The sequence below is a fragment of the Ptychodera flava genome, chromosome 21 (genome assembly GCF_041260155.1).
Source record: "Ptychodera flava strain L36383 chromosome 21, AS_Pfla_20210202, whole genome shotgun sequence".
Taxonomy (NCBI): Eukaryota; Metazoa; Hemichordata; class Enteropneusta; family Ptychoderidae; genus Ptychodera; species Ptychodera flava.
The window spans coordinates 25,531,628-25,544,530 of record NC_091948.1 but is presented as its reverse complement, the minus strand read 5'-3'; the positions used below and the strand labels follow the sequence as shown (position 1 = coordinate 25,544,530).

General features: G+C 33.6%; 1 protein-coding gene across 2 annotated transcripts in view; it reads right to left on the bottom strand.

Moving 5' to 3' along the window:
• Positions 1 to 520: 520 nt before the first annotated feature.
• LOC139121838 (chondroitin sulfate synthase 3-like) overlaps positions 521 to 12,903 on the bottom strand; it is a 28,999-nt gene continuing 16,616 nt past the window's right edge. The window contains exons 1-7 of one of the 2 annotated variants that reach the window (XM_070687052.1): positions 12,457 to 12,710; positions 8,959 to 9,582; positions 4,823 to 4,940; positions 3,670 to 3,785; positions 2,827 to 3,009; positions 2,247 to 2,447; positions 521 to 1,520 (exon numbers count right to left, since the gene is read on the bottom strand). In XM_070687052.1, the coding sequence (XP_070543153.1) occupies positions 690 to 1,520; positions 2,247 to 2,447; positions 2,827 to 3,009; positions 3,670 to 3,785; positions 4,823 to 4,940; positions 8,959 to 9,579 (2,070 nt within the window). In that variant the 5' untranslated portion in view covers positions 9,580 to 9,582; positions 12,457 to 12,710 and the 3' untranslated portion in view covers positions 521 to 689. Of the gene's footprint in view, positions 1,521 to 2,246; positions 2,448 to 2,826; positions 3,010 to 3,669; positions 3,786 to 4,822; positions 4,941 to 8,958; positions 9,583 to 12,456; positions 12,711 to 12,903 lie in introns of those variants that run through there. The other variant, XM_070687053.1, reaches the window with a different exon arrangement.

The window sequence follows — 12,903 nt, the reverse complement described above, 5'->3', positions numbered from 1 at the left end:
AAATACTCAGTATTAGCCTTGCAAATATAATGCCTTGTGTACAATATAAAATTTTGTTATTGACAAATGAATATTTTTATCTATAGCTAAAATTGCATTATCAACAAGGAGATTTGACATCACATGCAAACAGTGTCACGTTGGAACCCAAATATTTCAATATGATTTTTACGAGTAGGGCAAGCAACTTCAGTTTTGTAAAGACAGTGAAAATAATGACATATGCAAAAGTTACAGCTAAATGAGCTTCAAGGATCTCAGGTTACAGCAAGTCAAAAATGGACATTTCCAAATCTGTGATATATATTAGGATTTTATGATTCACATTTTTTTTCAATTTGTGAGTTGACCATGTATTTTTTTTTTTGCAAACTTCCCTTCTCCCTTCTCAGAGGGCAAGGATAATGGAAGAATGAAATGGAGAAACAGACAAGATCAATAATATTAAACTGCAAAATGTTCATCTACAGTTATTTGTATTTTAATCCTTATTAAGGCTTACCATGTGAAAGTATAGTATTTGTTAATTCAACAATAACAATTTTTTCAATACTGATTCACCAATGTCACTTTTAGAAAAAAAGGGAACTATTGCATGGCCACAGTTCTTGGATATGCATACAGACTTTATTCACTGACTTACTTGATGTTTTGTTGAATGTAAATCTCCGTGAAGCAAGGAAGCACAGTTAGGTCTTTGCAAGGGGAATTTTTAGATTTGTCTGATAAGCTTTAAAAGTCTGTAAACCTATTTTTTCAAAATGCTCTGCAATTGTAGCTTGATTCCAAGGAACCACATTTCCTGTTAGATCGATTAAGGCTTTGAAATCTGAACTGTGGGCACAGAATATAACCCCTGATGTCTGCCAAGCTGCCTTTTCTTCTGCTAAAGAAATGTTCTGCACCAAAGGCACCGGTAAGTATATTTGTTTTCCCTGAATTGTGTTGCCATAGCAATTCTGAAATAAGGATAAACTTAGTTTCATCTGTGTGTTTCCAACGAGTACTAAACTATCTTCATTGGTTTTCACATTTTTGACTATATCTGTGAATATTTTACATAGGGAAGACGCTGTTTGGACTGATGTCCGTAGATGGGGATATTTCTGTTTGTAAGTTGTGATCACTGATTTAATTTTCTCAACAGATTCAAGAGAGTCAGCTGCAAAAATTAACATGATTTTTTTCAGCAAAGATATGTTTTCATGAACCAATTCTGCATAGGTCTGCATAAAACTTTTCAAGTCACCAGTGCCATCAGAATCGGGTAGTACGATATAAAGTTGAGAAGTTTCCACTTTGTGTTTTGAAGACATCGTTGTTCTGGTTCTATTCAGAGTTTGGATAAGTCTGATCCGTTTAGTCGTAAGACGTTTTTCTTTGCCGTCTTCAAACACAAAATCTAGTAAGAAATCCAGCTGGTCGCCATGGTGATATCTGTACAATCCTCTTCTGAAATGGCCAAACTTGATATCTGAGCCGTAATCCTGGGTTAGGTACTTCAAAGCAGATTTCACAGCCTGCAATCAAACCATTTTCAGAAAGAAGGTATTCAGTATCAAAGAGACTTTGCGCATCGTGGGATGTTGCCCTACAGGTTACATGGGAAAAGGGATTACTTCTCTCAGACAAAGCAGTTAAATGGAACAGAGAAAATCCCACAGAGTGTATATTTTTGGAAAGACTGAGTGCTTTAAATGCATCTACATGTATATATGTCTAGTAGCTGCTTACACAAAAATCAAAAGACAAGCATTGTAAGTCTTTTGAAAGTGTTTTAACTTTTTAGTACATCTTGAGTAGTTCAAGTTCAACATTTCTGGCAGAAACTGATATTCTACTCTAAATTAATTCTCATATTTTTCAACACAAGTATTTGATAATGCCATACAACATATCATAGATGTTTTTAAAACATTCACAATTTCAGTCAGAACTCTCTAATATGTTACGATGTATTTCATGTTTACTGAAATGGTGGTCATTTTGTCGTACCACCAGCAAGAAATCATATGTTTTCATATGCTGCATAAACAATTAATAAATACATAATACAGCATGGAAAAGGTTGGAAAAATTGTAACGAGATGGTTCAAATGTAAATATCAAAACAACATATAAAATTAAACAATATTGCCTCAAAGTTTCTGTATTTGAAACATTCAAAAGTAAATAATTCACAAATTATAAATTACAGCTTGATTCTCAGTCTTGATTGCAGGAGGTATATAGCCTATGTTCATTACCTGATGAAATTGATTTTGCAGTGTGTTCGTTACAGATTCTGTGTTGGGCACCAGATATCTTCTATCAAGCGTGAAAGCACTCCATCCTACCATAGTATCGATCGGTCTCCTCATCCTTTTCCTATCATCTGTTGCCATGACAACACGGTTTAAGAGATTGTCCTTCATCATGCCTATAGTCTCCTTGAGATTTTGGATTGTCTTGCGGGAAAGTATCAAAGAAAGAGAAGAGAACAAATAATTGCACTTCTTTCATCGCAGAATTTATAAACATAACCATGATGCCTGACTGACATTGAAAATGCCAGTGATTGAAAAATGTTGTGTAAATATGGAAGTATAACACTGTTTGATTTTGGCTCGATGACCAAATAAAAGGTACTAGTAATATTATTGGGTAAAACAAGTTGACTTACATAATGGCAACATGATTACAAACTTTGTTGACAAGGCACTGATTAAGTAATACAGTTCAACAGTTAAAGATGTCAAATGCACTTTTAGTTGTAGATACTGAAAAACAAATGAATTTTTGATCTTGAAAAGGAAGAGTGAATAAATTTAGATCAACGGAACTAACCTGTCTTGTCTCAATCAATTTTTGACTGGTGTAATATCTGTGTAGACGATACATGATATGTGGTTCTTTTGCGTAGTGTAATGTTAATGCCTTGATTACATGAGGGTTTTCATGCAAATTTGTACTGAAAGGTCGTTGACTGTGGAAATCTTCTTTGTACGCATGATAAAACAGATCCATAAACTGTCGGCAGAGGAAGATGATATTGTTTCTTTCAATGCAAGGCAATTCTCTATTACAATGAAATGTTTTCAAGTCAAAAATTGAAATTTTAAGAGTAATTAATATGTATGTGAGGTACCACTTGCTCCCTGTAAAGTTCTGTATGTCAATAGATTATCAGGGGTTAGAGTTAAAGGGGTGAAGGACACTTCTGCTGATTCTATAGGGGTCTTTGGTAAAAAGGTTGCAGTACACTGTGTCCACACAGTGTCCACACAGACACACACAGATAGATAGATAGATAGATAGATAGATAGATAGATATAAAGCATACAGTTATGAACACTTGGGAAATTACAGTGCTCGGTGCTAAAAGCAGAGTGTTGTAAATAATAACATAAATTACTTCAAGTACAAAGTAATAATATCTGTCACTTAAGTTTCATGCATCCTGCAATCATCAGACAGACAGAAAAAATAAATATGCCTTTATCATTTCCTATGAGACTTGGCAAGACTTGGCAGTAGATAAACACAAAAGTTCAATTTTTTCATTACATTGTAGAGTTCCCAGGTGTTCATGAATCTGAAGTAGCAAGGGAATGCATTTGCTTGTCTGTACAGCTCACACCTGGCCACACTTGCTCGTTAACCAATCAATTTTGTGCTTTTCAACTGTACCTCCCATGACCTTGTACACTCTATACCCAAATGTTTAGTAACACATCTGCCAATTTCAACATCCTCTTCTTTTGAGACGACCGCAGCCATACACTGATCCAGGTGAGGACACAAACCTAAAAGAAAACATCAACTTGGTGTCATGTTTATTACTCAGCACATTCCTAAAAGAGCACCCAGATGGAAAGTAAATTTATTGATCCCAACAAGTTGTTTGAAATGGAGAAATTAGCAACATTCATAAAAAACATTTCAAACAGATTTAAAACTAATTAAAGTATGTTATTAAATAATTTTTGCCATCATAAATCATATTTTGTAATAAATAATGTATCCTGAAATATGATACAATATATCATATATAAATTGTAAATTAATGAAATAAAACATGAGATGAAATTTCTCTTTCACATTAAAGGAGCCTGCTGGTATTCAAGGGAGATGTTTAATGGAAGTTGAATGATGTATAATATTTAACTCACTAGTAAGGCTTGATTTTTTTGTTTTGTCAAGAAAATGAAAATATAAAATGAATATCCTAATCCTTGTACATGAACTTAAACAGAGAAAGAAAGAAAGAAAGATGTTTATTATACTGCAATTGCAATTGCAACATCATTGAAATTTTACATGTCTGAAGATCAATTGCATTCTCAATATCAAATTGAACTAATATTGAAACAATTTATTGAACTAATATTGAAACAATTCTGGTTACAGAAATAAAATCTCATATTTATAGCAACTGCACAGATCATCATCCTACCCCAGTGTCATATTTCACCTTTTTTTGTCATAATTATTCAGATTGAACTGTTTTCAATCCACATCTTGAAATTTTACAGTGTCTACTCAGGCATATTATTATAAAATTTGCATATTCTATTATTTGTGAAAGTACTCTTTTGTTAACTGACAGTTAACAATATATAAATGGAGCATAAAAGTGTGCTACAACACCCTAAATGTGTCCTTTTAGAACCCAGAAATGTTATAAACAGGATAGTTAGGGATGTATAATGATCACTTATGGTATCGCAAACTGATGATAAGCTGTTCTGTCAGAATTCCTTTGGGAAAAAATGTTGCTTTAGGGGTCAGATTTTTGTTTCTTTGAAAAACATTGTCATATTTCCTGGATTCTAATAATTACCCATTAATGCAGCTCTACTGAACACAACGCCAGGGCCTCCCATGCAAAAATTATGTCCATCCAATCCCAGCTTGTGTCGGACTTCAGGAAAGCCATGACCAGGTTGACCAATGTAGACCTGTGGTGCATGAAGCAGAATGAAAACATTCGTAGTTAGCAAAGAAAACATTTTGACTTTCCACATTGCAAAAGTCAGAACTCAGAACTCACACATCTACTCCAGGAATCGGCGTGTATGCATTCCACTGAGTTTAATAGCACAGTATATTAAAGCTTTCAAATATTGTTGAATGGCAAAGACAATTACCTTACCGACAAGAAAAATTCAAAAAATAATTTAGACGGAAAAGTTTTTCTATAACTGTAAAATGCAAATTCATAAGGTCATTTGCATAATGATATTTGCATGTCGAGAAATTTTGCATACCCCTCATTCAAGAAAAATAATACCCAGAACTTTTGGAAAAGTGTGTTCAATGCAACGCATTTTCATTGTTGATGTTAAATTGTGGATGGTTTACGGCTATAAGTTAGTTCAATCGGTAACTTGATAATGAATTAATTGTCACTTGTGAGTACTTTACAGAGCTTCGATCTGCCCATTGAATATACAAGCGACCTAGCGGCCGATATAGCTCCGCTGTGTTTATGTACAGAATAACTATTTTTGACACATGTTGATGAAGAAGGTGGAAATCTTTGATAACTCAATGCAGTGGCCAGAAAAAAGTGGCTAAAATTTTTTGACCAAAAATGAGAAAAATTGCCCTAAAATTCAAAATTGCAGATGTCATCATTATTTCAATAAATATCATTTAGTTCATCTATGGAAACCTGTATACCAAATTTCAAAGCTATCAGATAAGTAGTTTTGGAAATACACATTTTTTGTCAAAAATGGCAAAAATTGCCCAAAAAATACAAAATTACAGATTTCATCAGAAATTCAACATATATTATGTAGCTTATCTGTAGAAACCTGTGTACCAAATTTCAAAGCTGTTAGACCAGTACTTTTTGAGAAACACATTTTTTGACCAAAAATGGCAAAAATTGCCCCAAAATTACAAAATTGCAGATTTCATCATTATTTCCATAAATATCATTTAGTTCATCTGTAGGAACCTGTATACTAAATTTCAAAGCTATCAGATGAGTAGTTTTGGAAATACACATTTTTTGACCAAAAATGGCAAAAATTGCCCCAAAAATACAAAATTACAGATTTCATCAGAAATTCAATATATATTACTTAGTTCGTCTATAGAAACCTGTATACCAAATTTCAAAACTATCAGACCAGTACTTTTGAGAAATACATTTTTTGACCAAAAAGGCAAAAATTGCCTTAAAAATGCAAATTTGCATATTTCTGCACAATTTGAACAAATCTGAAATAGATCATCCCTAGGGACATATGTACCAAATATAAAAGCTATCTGACAGTAGTTTTGAAGAAGAAGATTTTTAAAGATTTTTTTACCAAAAATGACAAAAATTGCCTTACAAATACAAATATGCAAATTTCACCACCATTTTTACAAATCTGGTTTCAGTCACCCTAAGCAAACTGCATATCAAATTTCAAAGCAATCGGACAAGCGGTTTCAGAGAAGAAGATTTTTTTACCAAAAAATGCCCCAAAAATACAAATATGCAAATTTCACCATGATTTGCTGAAGTGAGGTCATCCCAAGTGAACTGCATATAAAATTTCAAAGCAATTGGACTTGTGGTTTCAGAGGAGAAGGCAATTGTTGACGGACGACGCCGGACGCCGGACGCCGGACGCCGGACGACGACGGATAATCAACCTATTTGATAAGCTCCGCGTCGCTGACAGCGGAGCTAAAACTGAATTATTTGTCTTTGTGACCACTTAATGATAATACCTGTTCATTTGACATCATCACAATGTCACCAATCTGTTTGAAACGTATGCTAGCTAAACTAAAGTATAACACAAGTCACTGAGATACACATTTCTTGTTGCATTGTTTACATTCAAATGCAAGGGTACACATATAACTTCAATGACTAATAAATAATATGTTTTTCAGTGTAAATGATAATTTCATGCACAGTAATATTTCATATGGTAGAAAAACTTTCCTTGCAATGAACATACACTGACCATTAGCTGACGATAAACCCAGTAGGCAGCTTTCAAATGAACCCTTTAAGCCTGCCTGAAAACGTTTAGAAATTTTCAATGATGTAACATTTATTAATGTGCTCTTGTAAGTGATGTATTCAAAGCTGTGTATTCCCACCACAATTATTGATTTGGTATCTTGAGTCCATGTTTGATGTCTTGAATTCTGATCTCTGACAAATAAGCTGGTCGGTGTCTAATAAAGCTGGAAGCAATTTAACAGCTTGTCCCTACCTTGGGTTGGCATTCTCACAAAACACTGTAACAGGTAGTCACCTGTTAGATGGTTTGCTTTCCATAAATGAGCATTAAGTATACTTGATGTTCATGAATAACTGTGAAATGAGGGTTATGTTTTATTTAATCATGATTTAAAGACTTTTAAAACATGAAGGATGTGGCCTAAAATCTTCTAGAGCCTCATTCACACATCATCAGTGTAGTAGCTTAGAGTTTGATGTGGTGCGATATTTGGATAAAAGCCAGAAGACTCCTGAGTAGTTTGTTGAATTCAGCCTGAATCATCTTTCACCAGCAAGATTTACATCATCATTATTAATCATTCACACGTACATTTTTGAACTTCGAGTTGTTATTTTCATCTTGAAATTGACAAGTCATCCTGCAATATGATATTTACAAAGTTTCAATGTTTAGTGAAACTATGAAATGATGATCACAGAAAAAATTTAGAAACAAGCTTTAAACTATCATTAAAAGAAACCATGGTGATTCATAATGATAACAAGATGTAATTTTTAATTTAATTCATGCTAACATTTTTGAAGTTAATAATACCAAAATAATGTTACCATTGATCAAAATAACAATTCACAAGGAAATGCAACAGTTACTGTAATTTTATTTAGAGTATACAGAGTCAGTGTATATCAACTTAGCAGTGTGCTTGTGAATGTGAGCTACAATTTGACTACAGTCCTGACATAGTACTGGTTCTCTATAGACATTGTTTGATGGTTAACCTTCCATCACATTAAAACATCTCAAGGTAGAACATGCCTCGGGGACAGATATTTGGACTCTCAAACTTTTACAATTCTTTTCTGATCTACCACTTGTGGGGGTTCATTTTAAAGCTCTGGGAAAACTTATTACTTGCTTAGTTGTTCGAAATTCGAACATTTTATTTTCTCCATAGAGTTAACACAGGGATGGCGGCCATTTTGAATTTCAATTATCGGTAAATCTTGGGTTATTTGTTTCTCTAATACCAAAATTTACACTGTGACCCCCGATTTTTACTCTTGATTTTGAAAGAGAATGGTTAACAGATTCCTTAAGGAAAGTTTGAGCAAAAGTTTGAGTCTTTCACTTTTGAGGTGCACTACCTTAATTTGAACCAAAGTAAACTTTAACTCATTAGCAACAAGGTCAATTGACACTTTTTATCTACATTTCAATGAAATTGATGCATTTCTTCCATTTTTATGAACATTTAAAAACACATCCACTCTAAGGAATAGTACTTTGTCTCTTAGAGTGAACAGATTTTGTCAAGCGTCAATGTGAAATTAAAGATACACTGAAACACTTTTGGTAATTTTTTGAAACTGCTATAATTTTTGTAAATAGTTTACATTTAATCTTCAAAAGCACAAATCTCATTGTTATTTACAAGTTTTCTCTCTTGAAATTGTCAAAATTTTTATAATTTTTGGAACTCTTTCATATTTTTTAATACTCTACAAATGTTTCTATCTTAAATTTTAAATTCATCAGTATAAAAGGAAACAACTGTTGGTAACATTTGGTACGTCACTGATATTTCAAAAAACAGGTTACTAAAACACCTTTTTTATTTGTCAAAAGATTGAGAAGATTAATGTCGCATGAACCAATCTCAATAAAGCCATACAACTGTTTTTCCAATTTTTGTGCACTCATCCAGATCTAAATCAAAAGTCACACAATTGGTTATGAACCATCTGATTACAAAAATCTTCAAATGTCAATTACTTACCATTTTTCCATGATCAATCTGACTCAAAAAAGCCAGCAACTTGTCCACTTTGACATAAACATCATCATCAGCTCTTAGGAACCAATTGAAGTCGTGGATATGATGGTTACACATGTACTTTAACATTTCGAAGGCTTTCTGTTGCGGAGGGTAAACATCGTCACTTATGTTTTGTAGTGTTACTATCGGCAGAGACCAGTCATTGGTCGTCTTTACCTGAGAAAAGAACTCCAAGTCTGGGACCCCTTGACCCCAAGTCCTGTTGCATGCAGTGGCTCTTGTCTTCAAAAATCTCCCTGCAGTTAAAACACCAACATAGAGCTGCTTTCTCACAACAGCAGTCTCATTGGCTGCTGCAACTGTCTCATCACCAAAATGCTGTGTTCTGATTGGCCTGTTTAACTTTCCCGTGGCGTCATCAGTTCTCGGCCAGGAATGAGGTAGACTGAGAGGAATCTTGGGAAATTTTGGTTCGATCAGAAACAAGGTCGACACGGCGACTCCAAACATGATCCCAGTGATGATAGATAAGAACGTTTTGTCTTGAAGCAGTGACTGATGTGAGAGATTGCGATTTGACAGCTGACGTACTCGACTGATTTTCCATCTTTTCTTTTTCATTATCTGATGGAAAAAGAAATAAATGATAAAAAAATGAAACACACTACCACGAAACACATCCATTATTTAAATACAGTTCACCTAGACTAGACTGCTAGAGCACACATAAAATTTGCACACATGAATATCGCAAAATTCATTGGAAATATTATTTATTTATTTATGTATTATTTATTTATTAATTATTTTAGGTAAAATCTTGTAAGGCATATAGAAAATTTAAAAAATTGTTATACAATGTCAAAGTTTAATCATGTATACACCAATTTTCAGTATCTACATATAGCTATGAATGTCAAATTCAAGTTTACGCTATTCATATGATAAAACGCATTAGGGTTTATTGCCAGAAATATAATCATCATGCACGTGAACAACAAGAAACTTGCATGGACTAATTTAAAGTTGGTTGCAGCAGAATATTTTGAAATGGTACGATACAGCAAAACGGCAGTGAAATCTGACTCATTTTATCGGTATGAATTTAAGTGGCAAATTACATCAGCTCAGTAAAGGTGCAATTTACCATTAAAGTGAATTTTTGAGCAGTTTTAATCAAATATTGTAAAAACCTCCCCCACTGCCTTGTAAATGTACAAACAGAAACATCGACAAACATTATAGTTCACAGAAAAAAAAATTGAATAAATCAGTTACGTGTTCTGTTCTCCGCTGCTGATACAATTAAACAGCGGAAATTAATACATAATTGAGGCTTAAAGTGTTGGAAAATTGAAATGATGTTTGATTTGTTCTGTATGGCCCTTGGGATGTGACCTTTCAGCCCCCGCTAAAAAGAAAGCTACGTTCTTTGCCTGACTGCGTAGTCAACATTCAATGAATACTAACTCTGTCATTCCTGGCTTTTCATTTCTAAATATTCCCCTTGCATTTACCCCTTATCTATTTCCTAACCTTCAATTACAAAGAAGTCTATATTATAACCATTCTATGCTTTACCACAGAGTATACATTGTAGCAATTGAGAAGATATACATGTTAGTGCTGTGCTAAAATGTTGCTACAATGTAATACAGTTCATAATGATTACAATAGCAAATTGTAACTACGTAACAATTAGCAACCTGAAAATTGTAACAATATATACACTTTTTTGAATTTAAGATATTTATTCATGTTTCTTTGGATGTTTGTCCCAATAATCGAATGGTCTAAATTTCTTTGTAGTGTGCTAATAATCTAATTTTTGTCTGCTTCAAAATAACAACTTTTTTTTTGAAATCTAATAGGCTTAATGCACATTCATTTCTGTTTTCCCAGTGTAAACTTCAGTCTAGAACAATTATGTTGTGCACATATGCACAACGTCATGTACACTAAACTTAATTGATGTCAATGGATTCTGAGCAAAACATCATAGCAGAGAGTATTAACACCTGTGACTGCTGAATCTCTCCAGTTTTGAGGATGATTTTGTGAAAATATGTAAGAAAATCACAATTTAAGTAGATCTTTGAATAATAATTATTTGCTATCAGTCATAAAGTGTGACAGGCCCGGCTGTCATAATAATTCCATTCCTTTTAACCATGATCCCAAACATTTAAAACAATTTTAGTAACATCAATCTGAATTGTATTTAGTACAAATTCTTCTTAAAATTTGCTAAAAAATGGTGACTGATAAATCACTGCAAAGTCTGGACAGTCCGTAATACATGCAACTTGGTGATTGTTGTACGACAGATACAAAAATGCACTTTTATGACAGTTACCATTTTTGCATTGGGTGTATTTTCATTTATATTCTGGTCATGAGCACATCATTAAAATTGGATGATATTGTGAAATTAAATAGAAGGAATTGAAATTCTAAGCCCTAAAAGACAGGTAATGTTTATAGATTGTAGTTATTTCACTGCTATTTTATTCATGATTGGCAGCAAAAAAATCTTCAGCAGAATTGCACCATCAAATATAAAGACATAATTCATGCCATTATATATAATTGCTTCACATATTCATATAACATCAATCATCTCCATTTATTTTACAGATTTATTCAAAGTTTTATAAAAAATGACACACCTAAACAAAACGATATTGGTAGTGTCGCTAGGTATTGTGCCATTAGCAGAGACATTTGACATTTTACAGGCAGAGGTTCAAACCATATAACCATTTAGGTTTTCCTCATTTTGGGGTTCCTCATTTTTGGGAAGCAATTTGTCAGAAGAAGTGCAAGTTTCTAACGATGGAGGTACAAGATGCCAATAAATGGATGGCTGGATCTGGAAATAACACCCATGAAACCATCATTAGCCGAGTTTGAAATAGAGTGTGGCTGTTGAATGGGTTGTAATGTAACTCGTACTTCTATTTACTTCCATTCTGCCATGGAGACATTTCCACAAGCATTATACAGTTCTTCAGAATGTGCGATATAATAGTGTATTTTAGTCCTAATCAATATGTTGCACTCTACTAGTTGCAACAGAGCTTTATAAATGCTTTTCTCATTAATTCAGGCTTTTTTCCGTATGGCTGGCATTAAATGATCAGTTTTCTACACCATTATAGTGTTCAATTATGGAACAAAAAAGTGTGCGCTTGAGACTTGTAGATCTAGGAAATCAGACTCTCGAGTTTTGCTTCATGTTTCTGTGGAGGGAAATTAAAGATCTTCAAGACATTTTCTATTTAGGCAGTAAACAAAAAAGAGTGATTCAGACTAATTAAGTTTACTACAAATGCGAGACAATTTCAATCTGTTCATAAAAGTTTTGAGAATTATTAGGTACAACAAAAAAACCTGAAAATTTGAAGCCTGTGTAGTGGTCATTATGCCGGTGATTGAAGTTTAAAATTAATTACATCATGGCAATTAAATCTGCACTGATAACAAGATAATACTTACGGTTCTTGTCGGCCAAGTTGATCGGATGTGCTTGAATTTGTCAGCGCTGAACAAAGATCATCTCTGTGATGAATATTGATTTCACCTGAAGTCTTTTTACAAGCTTTACATTTGCAACAAGCAAAACATAATCCTCAATTTTTGGCTTGAACAAGTCAACATTTGCTCAGAGAAAACTACTGTAAGTATGGCATCTAGCATCACAGTTGTGTTAGATTTATTTGCGATAGTAGTGTATCTCAGTAAGCTGGGCTCTCGCTCACCACTAATGCGGACCAAACTATTTGAAAGCAGGGGGTGTATACAATTTTTGCCTTGCAGTTCGCATGCTCACATGTATTCATAGTTTGCTGCATTGCAATTTCCTGAAAACGTTTGGTCGGTCGCATATCATCAATGAAACCGACTGTGACCGTGCGTTCCTATTACCAGTTAATACCAACTATC